The sequence below is a fragment of the Natrix helvetica genome (assembly GCF_964273705.1).
Source record: "Natrix helvetica genome assembly, chromosome: 3".
Classification (NCBI taxonomy): Eukaryota; Metazoa; Chordata; class Lepidosauria; order Squamata; family Natricidae; genus Natrix; species Natrix helvetica.
Window position 1 is genome coordinate 153,791,572 of NC_138549.1, and position 24,022 is coordinate 153,815,593.

The following is a 24,022-nucleotide window of genomic DNA, read 5'->3' on the forward strand; positions in this document are numbered from 1 at the left end:
ACCCAAGTGGGCTCCCCAGCCGGAGAGGCTGGCGTCTGTGGTGATGACTAACCTCTCGGGCTCCTTGAATAGGTGGCCCTTGAGGATGGCCGGAGACACCCACCAGCGGAGAGACCTCTTCACTTCCGGCGTAACTCGAATCGGTCTGGGAGAGTTGCTCCTGGATGCCCTCTGGTGCGGCAGCAGCAGCCACTGAAGCGCCCTGGAATGCAGGCGGGCCCACGGCACGATGGAAATGCAGGAGATCATTTTTCCCAGCAGCTGCGACAGAAGGACCACTGGAGCCTGCCTCAAGCTCATCACCTTGTGGGTCATGGACCTTAGACCGACCAACCTGTCTTGGGAGAGGAAAACCCTGCACAAGTTGGTATCTATCACCGCCCCCAGGTGTACAAGTCTGTTTGTTGGAGTGAGATGGCTCTTCTCTAGGTTTAGAGTGAAGCCGTGATTTTTGAGGGATCTCATAGTGATTCGGAGATCCCGCAATGCCTGCTGCCTGGACGATGACTGGATAAGGATGTCGTCCAGGTAGCACTGGAGCCTTATGGGCCTGCGTCTTAGCTGGGCCGCCACTACCGCCAGCACTTTGGTAAATGTCCGAGGGGCGGACGAGAGGCCGAATGGAAGAGCTTTGTACTGGAAGTGGCGACCCGCATAATAGAAGCGCAGGAACTTCCTGTGCTGAGGACGGATGGGGATGTGGAGGTATGCCTCTTTGAGATCTATAGATGTGAGTAGATCTCCCTGTCGAATCCCCGCCAGAATGGTCTGCAGTGACTGCATCTTGAACCTCCGGTAGGCGATGTGCCTGTTGAGGTTTTTGAGGTCCAAGATGGCTCTCCACCCCCCTGAGTTCTTTGGCACCAGGAAGAGGATGGAGTAAAACCCCCTCCCCTCTTCGCCCTGGGGAACTGGTTACACGGCCCTGATGTCTAGGAGATGTCTGACTTCCTGGTCCATACGCTCCCTCTTTTGGGGGCAGGATGGGACTGGGCACCGGATGAAGGTCCGGGGGGGGAGGGACAGGAACTCCAGGGAGAGGCCTTCCCTGACTATCTGCAGAACCCAAGCGTCCTCGGTGTTCTGGACCCAATGGGAGGCAAACAGCTGGAGGCGACCCCCGATGGGCGCCGAGCCCGGGCAGTCACTTTGACTTACGGAACGGCCTGTTGGAGGCCCCACCGCGGTTATACTTGCGGAAGCCGAACTGCTGCCTGCCTCTGTCCCGAAAGGGCGCCCTGTCCTGGGATCTGTCGCCCTGCTGACCGAAGGACCTATTGGAGGGAGAGAAGGAAGAGGCGGAGGTGGAAGGCTCGGAGGCACGAAAGGACTGCCTCCTAGAATAAGGAGCGGCCTTACGTTCCTGCTTGTTTAAGGAAGGGAGGATCTTCCTCTTGTCCTTGGACTCGATGAGGAGAGGATCCAGGGACTCGCCAAATAATTTGGACCCCTTAAAGGGGGCGGAAGCCAGTTTCCACTTGTTTTTCTGGTCCGCTTGCCAATGTCGGAGCCAGATCAGCCGGCGAGAAGTGATATTAGAGCCGAGTGCCCTGGAGGCGAATTTAGTGGCATTAAGGGATGCGTCAGCGGCATATTGGGAGGCCGCGATTATTTTAGACACGTCCTGGTGGAGGCGGACGTCTCCCGCCGGGAGCTTGGTTAGGAGCTCGCGCAGCCAGATCACAGAAGCCCTATTAAAAAAGGAGGCGGATGAAGAGGCCCTGATGGCCCAGGCAGCCGCCAGGTGGGTTTTGTGGCACGCCTTTTCCGCTTTCTTGTCCTCCGCCTTAAGGCCTTCCAGGAGGTCGGCCGGTAGGGGGGAGTTGGAGATGAGTGCAGCGATGGGCGGGTCGACAGTGGGAAGGGCCAGAAGGTCCTCCAGCACTGGCTCCATAGTATAAAGCTTCCTATCTACCCCACTTGGAGAGGACTGCGTGGCTGGTTGAGCCCACTGGCGCTGGATTAGGTCGAGGAAGAGCCCCGGAACCAGAACCAGCTCTTGTTGGGGAGCTGGGACATCAAACATGACCGCATTGGGATTAGCCGGAGTGGCATCCTCCGCTGGCGCGGCCGGTTTGGGCTTGATCCCCACCCTGGTGGCAGCCTTGACCTTGTGAAGGACAGATTTGAAAAGGCTGGGCTTGAACAGACCCGCAAAGGCGGGCGCTTCAGGGGGAAGGTCCTCGTCGTCCGAGAGACCGAGCACCTCTGGGTCAGGGTCCTCAATGGCAGAGGCCTCGCTGACCACGGAGGATTCCAGGGAAGGATGGCGAGCACGCTTGCTTGGAGGGGGAGCTGTCTGATCGGGTTTGGGACCTCTAGGGGCCACTACAGTGGGACTCTTAAATTTCATGGCCTCCGTGATGCCCTTGGCAATGGCACGGGCCATTAGTTCCTGCATGCGGGGAGATAACTCCTCAGAGTCAGAATCAGGATCCAAGCCCTCCTCTAGGGGGGGTGAAGCCTCACCCTGCATATCGTCTATACTGGCATCCCCAGGGGGAGGAGCCTGCTCACAGGCCCAAGAGGGTGCCGGGGAGGCCGGCTCTGCAAATGACCTATTTGGGGATAGGTCCTGGGACTCCACCTCCTCGGCGAGGACCATCTGGAGATCTTCCCGGGAGGGAGGGATTCCTGAGAGGGACTGCTCCCTGTCTGCCTGGCGTCTGGCCTTCTCAAACTGCTTGTCAAGGGCCCGCTGGCGCCTTTCAGCATCCTTGGCCTCGGCCACAGAAGGGGTTCTGGAACGCTGCCTCCCAGAGCCACCCCCACCACTCTTGCCCGCACCCCCACTCCCCGATGAGGAGGAACCCTTGCTAGGGGCCTGAGAGAGGCTCGGCCTAGTATCTTGGGAATCAGGGGGACTGGGCAGGTCCATAGTCAATGACCACACAAGATGGAGCAAGGCTATGACAAGGCAGAAGTTAGAGAGAGAGACTGGTTGCTGCAAGGGGAACAAAACAAAAAGATTTGTCAAAATTGCCATATGCACAGTAATTGAGTCAATACGTATGAAATTATCCCATGCTTAATACCAGTCGGAGGCCCAGGGGTAGGATTGGGGCCTGCGCCGAGGCGCAAGGCTCTGCAGGAGAAGCAGGGAGGAGAATGACTAGAAAAACTTGGCCTGCGCTTACTTAGGCCTCCTCCCTGAGCCAGTATAATGACCGTTGGAATGGCCCAGGAACCAGCACCGCTCGCAAAAATAGGCAAAAAAGCGAAGGTGGAGATCCCAGCCCGAGAAACCCTTGCTAGGCCCTGCCACCTCCAGCGGTCTCCTGATAACGAGGCTGATGCAAAATGGCGGCCATGGCTGGGCGCGCTTTTTTTCGCGCCTAAAATGGCCGCCGCAACAGCGTGGGGCTAAGGGAGAGCGAGAAGCGAATGCGCCTCGAATGGCGACGATCGCCCACTCCTCCCTGCGGCAGAGGTCCTCTAGCAGGCCGGGGAACGAAAAATACTTCGACTAAAACAACAAACGAGGGGCCTGGGGACGCAGGAACCTCGCCGCTGCAGCCGCACCGTTTTAAACGACAAGCGGCAGGCCTCCAAAGCCGTCCCATGAGGATCGGCTGAGGGGCACCCCCCACCACCTTCCAGCTTACCTCCTGGCCTTCAAATGTAAATTCTGCTGGAGAAAAGCGCAGCGATGAGGAGAGAAACGTCCCACAAAGTTGGGGAAAAATTAGGAATAGAAGAAAAACGCAAATAGAGAGTCCAAGCCAAAAAAAGGATTAATTCAGCTCAGAGCTCTAGCTAATTACGTCCAAACGGGCTGACTGAGGAAGAATTCTGGGGGATTGAGCACACCAGGAGGAGGTGTGGCTAAAGGAAAAATAGTTCCTCAGTCCTAAGGGCAAGCAGACTGAATTAACCCATTGCTTGGACTCTCCAAGCGGTGTACAGGAAAATCTGAATATCCATGTAATTTGCAAAATTACCAGCATGGCTCTTTTATAGATAAAAACTAGGAACTGCATTGAAATTGTGCTTATAATTTAGCCTGGAAAGCAAACAATGCAGTATCTACAGAATACTTAATTTGAATATCACCATTTGTGATGGAGAAGAGTCATTATCACAAAAGCAAGGGTTATCTCACTCTTTTAAGTCTGGGTTGATATCTGGTTTTGGAACAAAATCCTATTTAGTAGGTCTGTTAGATAATCTTTTGCAGAAGAAAATACAGGAAGTGTATCTTGATTAATGCTAATGGTCACTTGTACTGGGGATACTGCTCTTATTGGTGGGATAGTCTCAAGGGCAAATTCAGACAACAAGCTTAATCAAGACAAGCAAATATTTAGTAAATTCTGTATTAAAACATGCTAAGTTAATATTAATTTGGGTAATGTTTTTTTTAATTCTGGTTTAATGAATTGCATGAATTCACAACTGTTCATTTAATTCAAGATAGAATATATTGTGCAATCCAGAAAATAAATTAATTCACCAACCTCGTTAAATGTTCTATATGAATGCAAGGAGGGATTCATACTGTATGTTTGTGTCTCTGCACCCTGTCAGGCATGCTATGAGGTGCTACAAGACACTATTTGTCCCTAATAGTTTTGTCTACGAAGCTGCTGGGGAAGATCATCAGACAATAGGCTGAAAAATGTTTATCGATCATTACTTCGGAATCAAGATAGGCTACACATATGCTGAGCCATGAGAATGCATAATAGGGGGAAATGATAAAGGTCTTGTGAATGGTTTTTCCCAGGTAGCATGGTCTAAAATATATTTTTTTTCTCCCTAGAGTTTTCCAGCAAGTATACACTCCACTTATTATTTTTTGCTTCAACCCAGAGTCGATCCTTTGATTATGACAGGAATTGACTGACCGGCCTTTCCCCTGGCCATGACATCATGTCCCATAGTCACCCAGCCAGCTTTCATGCCCAAGACAGGACTAGAACTCACAATCTCCTGATGCCTAAATCATCAGACCAAATTGATGCTCTTTGTTCTAAAAGGATTGTCCTTACTCAAAAGAGCAAATCTGGGATATCCCTAGAGTCATCCTAGTCACTGGAGGTCCAGGTAATATTTACAGCCAAAAACCACGACAACTTTGGTTGGTACCTCAGCTATACCCTAAACTGGCCAGGGACAATTCTGCTCACAGTTTGGAAACCTGTTTAGATCACTCTAATATTCTCTATGTAGAGCAGGGGTGTCAAACTCGATTTCATTGAGGGCTACATCAGGATTTTGACCTTGAGGGCCCAAATGGGTATGCCTGGTGGGCATGGTCAGGGTGGGCATGGCCAGCTCAAAGTCCTGAAGTCTTCTGCCAGTGAAAATGGAGGCTGGGAGGACCGTGCACAGCCCTCCCAGGCTCAGTTTTCGCTGACAGAAGGCTGCAGGAGCCAGTCACAGCCAAAAACGGAGACTGGGAGGACCTTACGAGGACCTTGCAAGCTCCATTTTTCCTAGCAGAGGCAGTGAGGACAGTGAACAGTCCTTCACTGTTCCCAGGGCCGGCCAGATCTAAGCACTCCATGGGCTGGATCCAGACTGTGGGTCGTGAGTTTGACACTCCTGATGTAGAGTCACAGGCACTTGATATGACACATGTGACGTCACTTGCATTCCACGTGCAGAGTTACTCTTGCACCTGATCCAAACATTGCAACTGGACAAAAATGCGATCAGATTGTTTATTGCAGGATTTGCCCAGGTGACCAGTACATCTGTATGAACTAGTGTACTATTACATCTTTTAACCATCCTTTTTTTTCTATATTTTTTTCTTTCCTATATTATGAATTAATTGCAGCCCCTTCTGATCTAATATGTTTGGTTTTTTATTTCACTTCGTTCATTGCATTGTATTACATTTTATTATTATTTTTACGCTAGCCCACTTTGGGATGCAATGACAAGGCAAAAAAGGATAGAAATATAAGTCCACAGCCCATCCAGAATTTGTCCATGACAAATGAGCTAAGCCTGTAACATTTTTATTGTACACATAAGAAAGGACTGGACTAGAGCTAGTCAGCTGCCCGTTGCAAACTTCATTTATGGACAAATCTCAGAGTCCCACAATTTCTTTCTAAAAAGTTTGGGGATGGGGAGGGGTGAGTGTTGATAAAGGACAAATGTTATGGAAAACATTGTGGAATATGCATTTGTAGAGAAAAACAAAGAGCAGATTTTTAATAATGTTACAGTTACCCTTGTTCTTCCTTCCAAAAAAACAAAACATGGCAGAACTTTCTGTACTGAAGTTAGCAATAAACACAGAAACATCTGAAGCAAAAGGCTCCTAAAAGGAAATGACCCCATTGCCATCTCTAGCAATGGTGAAATCAGATCTCTGGGTGATTTGCAATCCACTGAGAGGGATTTCTGACCATCTTTTTAGTGCAGCGTTTCTCAACCTTGGCAGTTTGAAGATGCCTGGACTTCAACTCTTAGAATTTCCCAGCCAGCCATGCTGGCTAGAGAATTCTGAAAATTGAAGTCTATCATCTCCAAGCTGTCAAATTTGAGAAACACTGTTTTAGAGTGAGAGTAAGACATATAGATAGAAAGAGCCTCCACATTCTTCTCCCCAAAACAATTTGATGCATGTTTACAAAAAAATACATTTCAGTGGTCAAGTGTAAACACTACACTAACCCATAATATGATTTGGAGATGAACATTCCAAAATATTTGGAGAACACCTGTTTGGGAAGGACTATTTAAAGCAGGGGTGTCAAACTCAAGGCCTGGGGGCTGGATCCAGCCCGCAGGGTGCTTAGATCAGGCCCATGGGGCTGTCCTGGAAACAGCAAAGGACATGCCCATAGTACCTTTGCCAGCACAGAACTCAGGAGGCCTCCCGAGCTCCGTTTTCGCTGGCAGAGGGTTGCAGGAGGCTGTCGCAGCCAAAAACGGAGTTTTTTCTGGCAGAGCACTCAGGCCACCACAGGTTCCCCCGACAAGTGACACCGAGTTTGCTATGCCCATCCTGGCCATACCCACCCCCGCCCCCAAGGTCAAACACAACCCTGATGTAGCCCTCAATGAAATCGAGTTTGACACCCCTGATTTAAATGGATCATAATGCTACTTTGCAATTGTTTGTTAGCCTCTTAAATATTTGTAAATGGGAAAATTGGATATATATATCTATTCCCTGAAATAAATTCTGCAAATTAGAGTCTTTTTCTTTTCACTCATCCTGACTCATCCTATTGCAGCAGTATTATTTGGAGCATGGTAGTAACTTGTGTGTGATTTTTATGACAGGCAAATGCACTTGACATTCCAAAATCTCTGAGCAAAAAGTAAGTTGGGTGGCCACTAATAAGGAAAAGAGTGGGGCTTACTTGTTAAATCAAGAGGTGACCTAAGGCCACATCATGGAAGCTTCAGAGATTAACTATTTGGTCATGCTGCTAATTTAGTTCCAGCTGCCTGACAAGACAGCTGTTCAACTCACTAAGTGCAACACAAATTTGGCCTCTTAACAGGTGGAGTTGGCAGATGCCAAGTGCAACTGAAGCACTGATTTTCAGCAAATGAAGCGACTGTCAAAGTTGCAGGACTGGCAGATGTGGCAGTCAAGTTTACACACACACACACACATATTCACTCAGTCACTCACTCACTCCATTTCTAAAATAATAAACAACCACATATAATCCTCAGCAATTTTTCATCCGGGCTGATCTCCAAAAAATCTAAACAGGAATAATAATTGGATAGGAGATCCCTGGTCTTTGAAGATAAGATTTTTTTTAAAAAAGAAACACCTTAGATGAGGACATTGCCAAGCAACTTACTATTATCAAAAACACCAAGCGTGGACTAAGGGTTGAGCAAGGAGGAAAGTATCATTACATAATATTTAGTGTAGACGTAATATTTGGGTTATTCAAAGTGTTTTATAAACAACACCTCAGTAATCTTACAAGTTTATAAATTGGTCTGGTCTACACTGTGCCAGACTTTGTTCATGGTTTAGCATGCTGTGGGACACCCAGTAAAATACAGCTTATGCAATAGACATGGTTTAGCAACTTGTATTAAGTACCATGTACGGATCCAGTTTTATTTCCATGCTATACTGGGGGGAGTGGAGGGATAAAGCTGAGAAAGAACAGTTGCCAGAGCCAAGTTAATTAATTCACATCCAAAGCAATAACTAAACCCAGAATAGCATCACAATCTTATTTATTCAGGTGTCAGTTTGATAAAATAAAATGGGTTTACTTCAGTGCAATTACACTCAGAGCTACAAGCTTAGCCCTTATAGATTACTGGATTTGAAGATAAAAGTTACTGGCATACAGATACCAGCAGTGCCTGCCAACAACTATTTAATTCTAACACACCTTTTCTCAGTCTGATGCTAAACTGAGGACAGCTGACATACAATCCTGTGGGGAAAACTATGGTTGCTTTAAGAATCTGCATTTAAATGCCAGATAAACATCACAGAGATAAACATCAGCTAATGCTAGTTAAACATAGAACACACCCTAAAGTACCTCCCCCCCCCCTTTAATTCAAAATGATGCCCAGCTACTGTATGGAACACAATAGAACAAGTTAGCATAGTTTAGGCATTTCCGTTTGACTTTCATCATCTGGAGATTCTAATTGTGATCTCCTTTGAGATTACTCATTTTTACATCAAAAGATACATTATGACCCTCATCTGAGTAGCAGCCCATGTGAATAAGGAATTGTATGGTGTGACCTCTCCTTTTGCTGGAACATAAGAACCTTCAACACACATGATCAGATCAGGAGTACCCTTATTTCTGAAAAAGAGCACCTCTATGGGCTCTTAGTAGGTCTTTCCCATTAGTTAATACCAGATCCTTAGAAAGGACTATCTCAGGTTGCTACTCTAAGTTCATGCGCCATTGATGTTAAAATTCTGACATTAATCAGATTCTACATGGCTACCAGCTGTTAAATAGCACAATGCTTTCCACTTTAAAAAATGTTTTAATCTTTTCCTGTACACCAGATTTCTATAGAATCTTCACATTTTGGAAAATGCAATTCCAATACAACTAGAGAGGCTTAGATAAAAGTATTTATACTTTTTATTAGGCATTGAGCCAGGCAACTCCCTGTCTAAAAATGAGAAAAACTCTAAGCTCAAAAGTGATACCAATTTAGGCCACATCTCCTTGAATGTTTCAGGCTCAATCGGAAATCGGAAAATTAAACGTTTTAGGTATCAAATATTGGAAAATATCTCTCCTAAAACCACTGGAGTCCCTATGCAATTATATGGGCTGTTCAATTTAATATAAAAACATTTCCATGGGTATTCTGAGTAGGCGGTCTCAATTTAATAACATTTCTGGTTCCTGGGAAGGATTGCAAACCTGTTGCAATTCAGCAGGTCTTCTCTTGAATCTAGAAAATAAATTATGCTATACATATTCACAAGACACTGAACTTCCATGCAAAAGTCAGGTGTTTGAATCATCCTGCAGGCAAGGTAACTGCCTATCCAACCACACATAACTCTTTTGGGATTTTCCCAATGTTTGCATATCTTTGTTACTGAGTGTGGATATTGACTGATTATGCACTATCAAGTTGGTATCAACTGTTAGGGAGACAGATCACAGGTGTCAAACCTGCAGCCTACGGGCCGGATGCATCCCCCACTAGCCATATCCATGCCCAGTTTAGCAAAGGGGGAGAGCCGTGATACATCATGTAATGCCACTGTGACGATGTGAGTTTTGACATCCCTGATACATATTTTCTACATGATGATCACTCCCTAATCTGGTCCTTCAAGTCTTCCAATGGTAAACCCATTGCCATTATAACCGAGCCCATTCATTCTGCTGTTGGTCCTCCTTCTTCTCTTTCCTTCCACTTTCCCTAGCATTAGAGTGTCAGGGTTCCAAGTAGCACCTCCAGCAAAAGAAGACGCCAAGGCTTGAGTTTCCTCAAAGTTTCATTTTATTAGAGATGTCATATTGGCACATCTGGGAAAACCCGAATCTGAAAGTTTCCAGGTTTTCCCCACCCAAAAGAAAGTTCAAGTTCCTGCCCAGCACCCACATGTCCATCACTTGATCCAATCAGGCACCATCCAACACTGGAGATGCCTCCGAATCACATATCACAGCTGCAAGGCAAGATGTCCTTGGCTCTCTGAGAGAAGAATGTTATTTTGACTATATATCACCCATATTCTATATAATCTCCCCTTCCATTCTCCCACAGTAGAAAATGTGACCGGCCTAAAGGCCCAATGTAAAAGATGGCTTCCAGGTATGACATAAGAGTTTTTTCTAGAGAGCTATCCCTTCACATAATATATCCAAAGTAGGATCATTTTAGCCTCGTTATTTGTGCCTTGAGTGAGAACTCTGGGATGATTTGTTTGATGAACCATTTATTTATTTTCTTGGCTGTCCAAAGTATCCTCAGGACACTCCTTCTCCAACACCAAAGTTCAAAAGTGTCAATTCTCTTCCTATCTTCTTTAAAGTCCAACTTCCACTTCCCTAGAGAGTCACAGGGAACATCATATCTGTTCTTTATAAGTATACTGGTAGATATATCATGAAATTTGAATATTCTTTCCAAGGCTTTCAAAGCTGCTGTGCCACATTAGTCTGTAGTGTACTTCTTGTTCCTTTACGTGTATAAAGGCAACCTAAGAGGTTTACTTCATTTATTCAGTTCAAAAATAAAGTCATGCATGAATGATTTAACCACCTTAAGCTGTAATAATAGCACATAACTGTTTCATGTCATTTGGGGATTTATCTGTCACATTGCTCTGTACAATGTTTGGCCATTTCTTTTTTCTTTTTTAATAAAATAAAAAAGGACCAAAAAAGAAGAGTGATGTTAAACATTGACATACAAGATAATAACAATAATAATGATATAGTAATAATATAACCAAGAAACCTTTTAGCTAGGTTTCTTCTTACATTAAAGTATTGTAATTATTTACAGTACCTTCTTATTTTCAGTACTAACATTTAGGATCTAATTCCTACCTCTTGCTTCTATCCATTCATAGAATTTATTCCAAATCATATAATAGTCTGTATCTTCTTGATCTTTAATTTTAAAGGTTAATCTAACCATTTCAGCACAGTCAAATTTCTTATTAGCAAAGTCAGCTGTATGATTTTTCTAGCATGATCAGTTCCTTTCTTGTCACACCACGGGAATTTAGCTCTGATCTTTGGCTTGGCTATTCCAAGCAGTACATTTGTTCATCCAGTCTCATAGGATTATTTATATATTTAGGACTATTATCTTGTTGCCTTATACCTCATTCACATACCCTTCAACAGAATCCATGATTCCTATCATGATGGTAAATCAACCAGGTCCTGAGACATCAAAGCAAGTTGAAATCATGAAGCAAAAGTCCAAACCATGAAAAAAAATATTTCCATTATTGACAGTTAGTATGAAGTTCTTAACTGCAGAATGCAATACTTAGTTTCTGTGAAATAAAGACATTCATCTAACATGAACAGTTTTGATTCATCTTCCTCGAGAACATTCCTCTGAAAGTAAAAAAAAATGTCATCCAAATGTTTTTGGCAAACTTAGCAATAATAATAGCAATAGCAATAGCTTCATAGTGCTTTACAGCCCTCTCTAAGCGGTTTACAAAGTAAGCATATTGTCCCCAACAATCTGGGTCCTAATGTTACCAACTTTGGAAGAATGAGTCAACCTTAAGCCGGTCAGGATCAAACTCCTGGCTGTGGGCACAGTTAGCCTGCAATACTGCATTCTAAACACTGCAATACCATGCAAACATAATTTAACACAAGTATCAGTGCTGTTCTTGGTGAGCAACTTGCTAATCTGCCAAGATTCCACATTTTATAAAGTGCTGTTTTGATGGTGGGCTCATGAATATTAGCCACAATGAGAGAGGCCTGAAGATTCCTGGTGATTATTAATAAAACCTTTGTACTATCTAAGTGATATTATTCTAAGGATTTAAGAGTGATTTTTGAAAGAATGATTGGAAAGATTTGTGATTGTTTCAAATCTTTGGCATTTCAAGATAGGTGTCTGATTGTGGATAGGTGGAACTCCAGATCGTTAGAAAAGAAGTTCAGAAATGTTTTTGTCCAAGGGATAACATGCCTGTAGAATCTATGTAATGAGAACCTTGGGATGTGGGAAAATCTGTGAAGTATAGAGCAGGATTGGCTCAAATCAGCCCCAAATGTTTAATGAAATATTCCTACAACTGGTTATAGTTATCTCTTTAATTGAATTAATTTAACTGGGAAGCCTATTGGTTCTTTATTCTGGCACATCATGTGTTGGATGATTTTGTTTATGGAATGAACAAATAACTAAATTAAACAAGCATCACATTTTGATGCTATTCTTTCACTCACACTCCCATTATATATTAGTAGGACCCACGTGAAGCTGTGACAACATTTAGGGACAAAGACACAGAAAAATTCAGAAAATCCTAGCAAGAGGAAATACTTTTTCACAGAACAGTACATCAAGAACTCAATGTTTCTGTCTAATTCCTGTGATCTACCAAAGGCTAAAGATCAGCTGCTGACACTCAGCATCTTGCAATTTGACACTTAACCTTTTAATTAACAGGGATCCACATTTTCCAGAGGGAAAACAAAGAAAAGCAGAAGCTATTTATAATAACTATAAAACACTCTTGGTTTCTAGCTTGGTGCTTTCACCACTAGACCAAATTGAATTTGGTTGAAAGTTGTCCTCTCTAGAGGAATCTCTTGTTCTTCCCTTGATTCGTTTTTCCATTGTTTTAATGCTTAATTGGCCCCCAGAATAACCTGTAGTCAGGTACCCTTAGAAATATAATTTATAAAATTAATAAACAGTGGGCCTACATCTTGCTGCTTCATCCTCTTTCTCTTTGATTTCTTTTTAACAGAGAAGTCTTGTTTACCTCCTTATATGACTTCTCTCTTCTATCTCTCTTTAAATCAATTGTTTGGTTTCAGCTTTCTCCTCCAGCATCATGTTCCACTATAGGTAACTACATGTACTCATACCGTATCTCACACCATACAGTATTTACCTTTCACTTCTTCTTGAAGTCATTCTGTTTTAATGTCTTTTTCTACTTTCTCCACAGTATGTATATATTTTAGGTTTTTATCTTGCCCACACTTATATTTGCTTTTCGCCTTAAATTCCAGTTTCAAACCATATAATTTTTCTTGCTTCAAGATCCTGAACTTATTAGTTGATTTGTTCCATATTTTTTCCCATTCCACAATATTTTTGAGGTGTAGTTGAAACCCTATGAGACAAGAGCAACTAGATCAGTATGCAAAAATCTGAATAACCACTTAATGGCAGCTCAGAGGAAGGAAAATCTATTCCTCTACTGCTATCTCATAGTACCCCAGAATTTTGCACTCCACATATGACAGCCTTATTTCAAACGTCAAGAGGCCCATGGATAGGGTGCTGTTTCATGCCTGTTCCATTTTCTTCTCTTTGCATCTACATAATAACCTGTCTGCACCAGTGGTGGGTTCCAAATCCCATTGCAACCTGTACGGTGCAATGGGGCCAGGCGTCCACCTCATGCATGTGCACAGCACGCGGGCAGAGCACGCCTGCATACTTACCGCCCGCGATGCTCCAGCTGCTCGGCGGAGCATCACGCAGGCGCCATACGCTCCGTGCGAGTAAGCCCCAATCAGCCCAAATACAGGTAAGAAAAGGCCTCCAGAGCACTGTACCGGAATGGTATTTGGTGCTCCCAGCAGGCACCGGTACGCCCGTACCAGGGTGTACCAGTCATATCCCACTACTGGTCTGCACCTATATAATATCTGTAATTTTTTTGCCTCACATTGGGATTGTCGATTGAAGTCAAAGTCCAATGAATAAAGAAAGCCTAAACAGTAAAAACAAAAGAAAATTTTTGAAACATTTCAATCAATTAGTTTCCTCCCCTGATTCGGAAGTAACAATCTGATCACTTCAAATTCTCTTTTTAAATTCCTTCAACTACCTGACTCCTGGCAATTGCCCCAATTTCCTCTTCTCCAAAAAGCTACAGTTCAATGACCAAACTAAGTACAATATTCCAGATGTGGTCATGCGCTATATCATATTTCCCCATAGGGACCCACTTTCTTCCTCAGCAAAAGGGCCACCTTTGAGATGAGATCTGCAGTTCTGTTTATAAAGCTGTCCTTGAGGGGCTCTTGTGCCTGACATAGGCTCAGTGTAATAATGAACAGTGTTGCTGGTTCAACCAGATTTTTCCCAACTAATTTGCAAATAATAGAAGCCAGTTTTGGCGGCACAACAGGGAGAAATGTATGGATTTTTGGTTTTTTTGAGCAGAGGGAAGTGATCTATAGCCAAAAGTTACAAAGTACAGGAAAAACTATCCGTAACGACTGTCACACTAGAGGAGAAGTGGATGTGAAACCCGCAGTGGCAGTGTACATTGTTCGTTTGTTTTTAGCATTTTAGACTAGCCACTCCATATATACCCTGAAACTCGATTTCTAGGTGAATATATCCATCCATAGATCTTCTTGTCAACCAAGGTCACAAAACAGCACTATTGCTGTGTAAACACAGATTAAGTGTTCCATCCCAGTTTGCACTAAATGAATCACATAGTCTTCTCTGTCTCTCTCACACACACACACCAAAAAGGCTCTGAGTGTGACTAAACCAGCACTTTTGAAGGGCTTATCCAGACTCCCCTTGGGGAAGGAAACGACCCCAAGTGCTGTGAAGAAAAGTCAGCGTCATGACAGACATTTTTCTAGCAAGACTAAAATAGAGAGATTCAGAAATATGAAATAGGATTAACAGATGTTTAACAAATGGGATTTGAAGACAAGTGTAATATTTGGGCTAACCTGCTGAATTTTTCCTCCCTTTTATTATATATTAGATGTTGAGTCGATTTGATTATTAGATAGAAATCTCATCTGAAATACTTATTTATATATTTTTGTTGTTAAATAAGGATGCAAAATTTTATAACTGTAACACATTATGTAAGGGGAGGAGAATTTATCAGGCTTCTTGATTTTTCCTTTCAGCATCCAGCCAAGATGGATTTTTTAAATATATTTAATGCCAGAAGTTTGTGTCACTTTTTTCCCTTTTATGTGTACAGTTTTTCTTGTTGTTGTTACTGTTCAATGTATGTTTTTTTGTTTTGTTTTTCTGTTTAGTATTTTATTCCTATTGATAAAACATAATCAATATATACCGTATTTTTCGGTCTATAAGATGCACTTCCTCCCACCCAAAAGTGGGTGGAAATGCGTCTTATAGAGCAAATATGTCCGAAGCTCCGCCTATCCACCGGCCCCCACCGTTCGGCCTCTGTCTCCCAGCAATTTGCCTCCCTGCAGCAAACAGCAAACAGTCTGGTCAGCTTCAGTGCAGCCCAATTTAGCACAAGCAGCTGACTGGCAGTTGGACTGGCCTCCCAGAATACCACTGATCAGCTGTTCCAGGCTGTGGAAATCACCGCCGCTCATTGCTGTCATCATTGCTTCCGCATGTCCCATTTCCGGGCTCCGCACATCCTGATTTTCAGCCCATTCCAGGCGGAGGGGATCACCACTGTCCCTGCCTATTACCACCAAATGGTGTCAGCAATAGGAGGCAGCAGCAATAGGTGGCAGCAGTGATAGGCTGAAAACGGGACATGTGGAGGCCAAAAAGAGGGTGCGCAGAGGCAGCAATTGGTGGCAACGGCAATTGGTGGCAGCGGCAATGGGCAGCGATGACAGCGATGGGCAGCAGTGATCCCCGTTGCCTGGAACAGCTGATCAGTGGTATTCCAGGAGGCTGATCCAACTGCCAATCAACTGCTAAATCAGGCAGTGCTGAAGCTGACCAGGCTGTTTACTGTTTGCTGCCAGGAGGAAAACTGCTGGGAGGCAGAGGCAGATTTTTTTTCTTGTTTTCCTCCCCAAAATCTAGGTGCGTCTTATGGCCCAGAGCATCTTATAGTGCAAAAAATACAGTACATTAAAAAAAAGAAATAGGAAATAGGAGAAAAGAAGAGAAGAACTCCAGACGTCAGGCAGAAGAGAAGCATCTCAGTAGCCTACTATCCAGTCCAATGAATTAAGATTTTCCCAGGCTTGATGGGTACTTTCTGTATGCAAAACCTGGATCCAATTGCACAATAAAGGTCCTTTCCAAAAATAAGACATTTAATATTGTAGAATGGTATGGTACTACAATAGTAGTGGCGGGCAACTTCTCATAGGAGGAGGATCCCGCTTTGCATTCAATGGGAACAAGTTACTTTGAAACAAATATGGGTGTGCCCTTAGTATCTCTCTGCAAGTCCTTATATCAAAATACACCCCCGCCCCCGGATTGCACTGCTGTTGAAGAGACCCATAGAATCCCAGGAAAAGGCGCATTTGTTTCAAGAAGGGCAGACAGGTATTATATAGGTGCCCTGCATGCTCTGAAGCACCTATGATGCTCTGAACTGGACCTTTGACAATGAAAAGCAACGCAGACTTAATGCATAGTATCCACTAGTTGTCATAAAGGTCACGAAGAAAGTGACTGGCTCTTAAATGGGGAAAAAATGATGTTTACTTTCTAGCAGCAATGTAGGTATTGGTAGACTGTCAGGAAATTAATTCTGTGGAATTTTGTATGAAAGACTGGAATATATTTCTGGATATTGCTACTCTGGCTTTATATGCTGTGGATCATTAAGTTAGGGGGAAATGTATTTCGCTATTTAGAGTCAAAAATGTGGCTTCTCACTTAAAGTCATAGCAAGAATGAACTGCAATGTTGGTGCAAACTGAACTCAGCCCTGGATGTGACAATATCAGATTCAACTTGCAGAAGAATGAGTCTGACAGCTATGCCAAATCTTGTTGATTTGGTTAAGCGTGTTTTATAAACATAGCCAATTTCCAATGTCAGCCACACCAGGGAATTTCTCTCTCAAAATAACCTTGCCTGGTAGCAAAGTCTATGTCCAATATTTCCCAATACTGGGCTTCCATGGAAATGTTGGTACTTAAAATCCAACCTATTGCCTGCTGGACCAAAGCATATTAAATGATGCTAACTACAAAAAAGAAAAATTAATATTAAATCAGATGAAAGACTGAAACCTGCCATTTTCCCATTTTTTTTACATGATCCTCAGCATCAGTGGTGGGTTCCGGATCCAGTACGGTTGGGACGGGCCCGGCGTTGTCCACATGGATGTGCACAGTGCGCGTGCACATGCATGCAGTGCGCGCATGCATCTTATTGTCCAGCGACGCTTCTGCAACGCTCCAGCTGATCAGCTGTATGCGCCATGCACGTGCGCAGAAGTGCCGAAGACTTTAAAGACAGGTAAGGAGTACGGGTGGGCGGGCCGTCCAAAGCACTGTACCGGAGCGGTACCCAGTCCTCCGGGCAGGCTCCGGTACGCCTGTACCAGGGCGTACCGCCTGCAACCCACCACTGCTCAGCATGTTGAATATTTTAATGATGGGTCCCTGTACTTCCTGTGGAGTCTTGATGAAGCTTCTGCAAAACAACACCAACTGCATTGGCAGCAGGGTGGCTGCAAAACAGCCAATGACTGAAGGGAAGACAGAGAAAAAGCAAATATCAAAGACTCAAGGTTTTCTAAAAGTCACTATCTTTTACTTGGAGGAGCTTCTGCAGCAATTTCAGGTAAGGAGGAAACAGATTGAGCCTTCATCACAGTGGCATAAAACCGTGAACACTCTCCAACATATTCTTGTTATAAGTCATTGTTGCAGGGTGGAGATTTCCTGTGCAGTGTTTACTTGTTCTATTACACATTAAGTAGGTTCAAATTTGCATTAAGCTATTAACCTCATTTGCTGAATGAATTGCAAAGGTGGATAATATTTATGTTTATTTTATTTATTTATTATTTATTTATTTATTTAGATTTCTAAACCGCCCCCTCTCCCAAAAAGGGACTCGGGGCGGTCTTATTTTAACAAATAACTCAAGGTGGCAAACAAGGGACTCGGGGCGGTCTTATTTTAACAAATAACTCAAGGTGGCAAACAATACCGCTTCCTCCTCCTATTCTCCCCATAACAACAATCCTGTGAGGTGGATTGGGCTAAGAGAGAGTGACTGGCCCAAAGTCACCCAGTTGGCTTTTATGGCTAAGACAGGACTTGAACTCACAATCTCCCACTTTCTAGCCTGATATTTTAACCACTAGACCAAATGGACCAAAACACATGATTTATTAATAACAACTGCCCCTTCATACACTTCATACTGGCCCACAATGTATTTGGCTTAGTGTATTATTCAACTCCAGGCAACTTCATATTATTTCAGAAAATATAGTTAAGAAAACATTGGCCTAGCACACAGGTGTCAAACTCGCCACATCAGGTTGCCATCACATGATATTTCTCCTTTAACATTTTTCCTTTTCAGGGAGCTGGGAGAGGCGTAGTCTCCGTGTGACACATCCGGCCTGCGGGCCACCAGTTTGACACCTCTGGCCTAGAATAACATATGGACTCAGCTACTGAATCTTCGTGAAAGGGCAAATGGACAGCCATTTTATACTGGGAACAAAGAGGAAATGAAAGTTGGATCCAACAGACTGACCCAAGAAACATTTCCAAACTTTGCCCCTTATTTGGCTTACTTACTATCCAACCCAAAGTGAATATTTTTAATAAACTGCAGGTCTGAGATTTCATGCTCAATTTCTAATGTTTCTAACTTCTAATATTACCCGCCAAACACTTCAAACCACTTTTAGGCATGGATTTAAAATTAAATGACAAATGAAAACACAACCTACAACAAACCAACCTCTTTTGAGTCAAATTTGGTTTATAAAGGCTAAGATGAAAGTTTTGAAGATGAAACTCATCTTGTCTCCCATACTAATTTTCATCAGAAGCCTTGAATATCCACAGCACATCAAGATACAATATCTCTAATTACAGCTGGTCCCAACAGCTTAATCTTTGGTGCATACATTGCTTTTCCTAGCTGACCTTGTCTAATATCAAAAAATGCTGAGCAAGCTCAGGCTTGGTTAGTATCGGGAATGATAGTCAGGAAATCCCAAGGCTATAGGTTAGATTAAGAATTGAAAGAATATTCCAGAATAGGGAAATGGCAAAGTACTTCTGGACTGCTGCCAAAGAAACAACTTGAACACGTCCATGAAGTCACGGGAATCTAACAAAATTTAAGGGGGATTTTACCTTTAACCATTTCTTTCATAGTTGTACACTCATTCAGGACAAAATAATAGATTGCAAATCTACTATTTTGAATTAAATAGATGTGACTCATTCACATCTAGTGTGTGTGTACAAGGTGTTATGGTGCTGGAGTAGAAACCATGACTTCAATGTCCTACCTTAGACATCGAAAGTTGGCTGGGAAACTTTGGGCCAGTCACTCTCATCTCATCTGAATCCACCTGACAGGTTGTTGTTATTGTTGTAGAAAAAATAGAAGGCAGGAACATTATATACACAACCTTGAAATTGAAGGCAGAATGTACATCTAATAATAAAATTGCATTGTACATCAATAATTGATAAATTACAGACTAGAGCTCAGTGGTTTATGCACATCTGCTATTTTGGCCTTTCTTTTTGATACCTAAAGCATGACCAAAATAGAGAGTGGATGTTTGCATATCTATATAGTAAATTTTTCAAGGGTTAGTGTTAGATCATCAGAGCAATGCACTTGTATTTTCTCTTCCTTCCTTCTGTCTCAGCAAATCTCACATCAGCCTGGCTTCCTCATAGAAGCTGGCCTTCCTCACAGCAAATCACCTGGTAAATGACGGAGGTAGTAAGCCATGAAAAAATAGCTAATGCTGGATCATTTGCTCCATGGAGCTCTTTCACAACCTCAGTGGAGGAGTCTCTTAATCACAGGATCAAATGTTCATGCTGCCTACAGGTGTATCACTGACTAGCGTACTGTGGCACAAATGGGAGATTGCCACGAGCAGTCACAATGCTTGTACTGCCCACAGACTCTCAAGAACCTCCTCTGGTTACCACAGACAGCACTAGGATCCAGTAGTACAATTAAGAAGTCATACCTCCAAGTTCATAAAAAAGTGACCCAGAAACCACTATGGGCAAACGTGATACAAATCAGAGCAACTCTCTCCATCACCAGTCAAGTGAATTCATCTGAAGATTGGTAGCTGCTACAAGGACTCTTATAATTCAGCTGACCCAGGAAGATCCACAACAACCACACAAGAAGGAGAAAGAGGTACCACTATGGAAACACTAATGAGAGGAAGACAATGACTTGCCAACTTTAAGACTTTGTGGACTTCCCAGAATTCTGGGAGTTGAAAGCCACAAGTCTTAAAAGTCCACAAATTTAAAGACCCCTGGCATACTATTGAACCTAAACCTTTAATTCCCCTAAACTCTAAGTCTCATTATTCAGTTTCATTATCTACAATTTTACCCTGAACCTCTGAGAATAAAACACCACCTGTATAACTTTTTCCTCAAGGAAACCAGGAGTGACAATTTTACCACTTAACTAATTTTATTCCATCATAGATATGGCTTCCTTATGAAGCCCTTAAGTAACTTACTACAAGTCAAAGGCTAAACAAGATCAAAGCCTTTTCAAATAACTAACAGCAACGGAAATGAATTATGTAATGGGGAAAGACCAGTGAAATCTCTTCCCCAGGCTTTAAAATATCTTGGACAACCTAAAAAGAAAATTGCCAAATTTTACAAGATAGTTCTACTGCTGCTTCCCTACATCTCCAGACACACATTTATGCAAAATATCATTCATTTTAATTTAAGGCAACTCTGAGGAAAAGGTCTTAACTGAGGGTGCAAACAATTCACAGAGGCACAAGCTCAATGGCTGAATATAGCTCTGAGCAGACCACTATAAAACCACAGGATGCATCACAGAGCAATACAGATAATTATTTTGCTTGGAAAGAGGCCTTTTGCTTGTTGTGAGAAGGCAGTTATACCAGACTTTATTAGAGAACAGTAATTACCTGACTCCTCTTTCATCTGGGTAACCTGCAGCATTTTTACAAACCCTAATGAACAAACCCTCATAAACCTGCATGAGGTAGAGATTATAATCTATCCCATTTGGCAGATGGGGAGGAAATCAGCTCCAAGTACCAGGAGCAGATTCAAGAATGAAGCCCAGGACTTCTGTGTTATCTGCTTTCAGAAGTGCTCTGATGCCTTCCGGCCAATGCCGCAAAGAGAAGGCATGAGAAGTGGCAACAGCTCTGGAAATCAAAACTGTAATTATTACTTAGCCTTGATCAATCCAAAAATGCAAAGCTCCACGGTGAATGCAGAGGTCAAGGCCATTAACATCCACATGGGTTGATTGGAGCATAAACAAAATGAAAGCTGTAGCACTCAGGACTGACTACAAAGGATATGCTCCCTAATAGGAAGCAAAAACATAAAAGGCATGAAAATACCAAGGGAAACCTTTATTCCAGTCTAGGAGAGGGGAAGAGGAGGCATGCTCGCTCTGATGGCTGATTTGCATTCAGTTTCCTCTGCTTTCTCATTTAAAAAAAAAGTCATCCTCAGTTCAGATCTCACTGAATCAACTGGACATAAATACCACACACCAATCTGAATTTCAAAGTCATTCATTTCAATTCCTATAATATTAACTGGTTTTTATGGTGATGATTATTATAATTATTTCAATTGACCACCTATTTGAGTAAAGGTGGCATTGATTGGTTTTATGTACCATGTTAAGCCATAATATGGCTTGATTTGACCCAATATCTGGATTATTGCAATTTACACATTATGATTTAATTAAGGTTCCCAATGGAGGTGCATCATTCTGGAGGTGGTTAATAGACTAAGATCCCATCTCTCCCTTTTATTCACCTTGCTCCCTTCCTCCTCAACTTTGTCAATTTTAAGTCAATGTTGCTGTTTATTGCTTTGATGTTTTAATGCTTTTAGCAGTTTTTTTAATCATTGTAATTTGCCTAGTGGCCTCCAGGTAAAATGGGTAGCATATATGTTGAATAAACAAACAATATAGTTAGTATGTTTGCATACTAAAAATTGGTTTAATTAAAATCAGGTTAAAACATCATGGCTACATGGCTACAAGTCCCTAAAAACATGACATGATATGCAAAATAACATCCCCCAAACAGCTTTCAGCATCCAAAAAACATGAGTTAATCTGCATGTAGACTACAATTATGCTTATGTTGTTTTAGGGAATCTATGTATGTCTTTAAAACACTAATAACCTGGTTGATCACAGGGAGAAAAATCCATAGGTACTATTTGGGGGAAAACAAAAATCACACTAAAGAACATGCAAGCATTTAAGAGTTTGAGGACAAATGTCAAGAGTTCATGGTAATTAGGATGAACTAATGTGTTGAGGGATAAGGTAAAGATTACTCATTCACATATATGCTAGTCGTTCCCGACTCTAGGGGGCGGTGCTCATCTCCGTTTCAAAGCCAAAGAGCCAGCGCTATCCGAAGACGTCTCCATGGTCATGTGGCCAGCATGACTAAACACCGAAGGCACATGGAATGCTGTTATCTTCCCACCAAAGTGGTTCCTATTTTTCTACTTGCATTTTTACGTGCTTTCGAACTGTTAGGCTGGCAGAAGCTGGGACAAGTAATGGGAGCTCACGCCGTTCATGGCGCTAGAGATTCGAACTGCCAAACTACCAACCTTTCCAATCGACAGGCTCAGCGTCTTAGCCACTGAGCCACCCCATAGTTGAGGGATATATAGGAAAATAATTGTGTTTCCAGAGCTCAGGAAATATCTGATGAAGCTGTTGGACTTTCTTGCTTCTTCCTCAATCCCTGTTTATTATAGTATCTTTTGTTACTAACAGCACGAAGAACCCAAAACTTGCATACACTGGTATGCCTTTCCAGATGCTCCTAAAATACCCATGCCAGAAAATCCTATTTCTAATTAAAACACAGAAATAATTCACTGTCCCCCATCATTATCATGCTAGTTACACATATCTCACCCATACAGCAGAATCACATTAGTAATAGCGAACTGTAGCGCAAGGTTGGACTAAGTTGGAGTTGATAATTTCCAAGACACCTACAAGCCCTTGCATTTACGACTCTATGACAGTCCTTGAGACACATATATTGGATTGCAGACATTTTAATCTCAAGGTTCATTAGAGACCTACAGCATCAACAGCTTCAATGAAAGAATGAGCTGTGGGGATCACCAAGTTAAGTTCTCAGCTAATCAAAAATGAGATTTCGAAGAAATTTCCACTCAATCTGACTTAAACTATAAATTGCCTGCTTTCATTTCACATTCATATCCAGGTTCCTTTCCTATTGGGGAAATATAGATTGTTGTATTTATACAAGTAAACTGTTTTCTGGAGACACCCTTTGGATTGGATCTTTGTCTGTTTTCTTGAGTACTTAAGCAATAGAAGATACTTGTATGAAATCAAGCATTTTGAACAAAGCAAGCAACACTTTCAGAATGGGAATACATGGCCCAGCTGCCTTTCAGATAAACGCCCTGTGGCAAGTGCCAGGCTCATGCATCTGATCTATACTTCAGCAATAACAAAAACAGGAAAGTGCATTTCAATCTGCCCTTTTCTATATTTTACACTCCCTTCCTCCCTTCCAAAGCCACCATGCATACAACTTGTTTTACACCAGTGTTTTTTCAAACTGGCAACTTTAAGAGAAGAATTCTGCTGGCTGAGGAATGCTGGGAGTTGAAGTCCACACCGCTTAAAAGTTACCAAGTTTGAAAAACAATGTTTTACAGAAACCAGATGGTTTGCCTTCTCTGGACAAGCAGCTTTATTATCAGCACCTACTGAACCTAAGAAGAGGTACAAGAGCTGTAAGGCAGGACACAGGAAATCACCACCAAGAAGTGACCAAGACAAACATTCCTTGTAATGGTTCAAAGGCCAATTGCAGCAGCTAATCGCAGATGGGGAAAAGAGCAGCGGGCCATGTACAGAACAGCTGCTCCAGATT

The 24,022-nt window shown here is 42.7% G+C and overlaps 1 protein-coding gene across 4 annotated transcripts in view; it reads right to left on the reverse strand.

Annotated features, from left to right (window-relative positions):
- The window catches only part of PREX1 (phosphatidylinositol-3,4,5-trisphosphate dependent Rac exchange factor 1), a 258,200-nt gene that overhangs the window by 225,183 nt on the left and 8,995 nt on the right, over positions 1–24,022 (reverse strand). Inside the window, exon 1 of one of the 4 annotated variants that reach the window (XM_081947020.1) lies at positions 19,367–19,390. The exons of 2 other annotated variants lie outside the window; for them this stretch is intronic. In XM_081947020.1, coding sequence (XP_081803146.1) covers positions 19,367–19,375 — 9 coding nt within the window. In that variant the 5' untranslated portion in view covers positions 19,376–19,390. Of the gene's footprint in view, positions 1–19,366; positions 19,391–21,013; positions 21,378–24,022 lie in introns of those variants that run through there. One more of the 4 variants, XM_081947021.1, reaches the window with a different exon arrangement.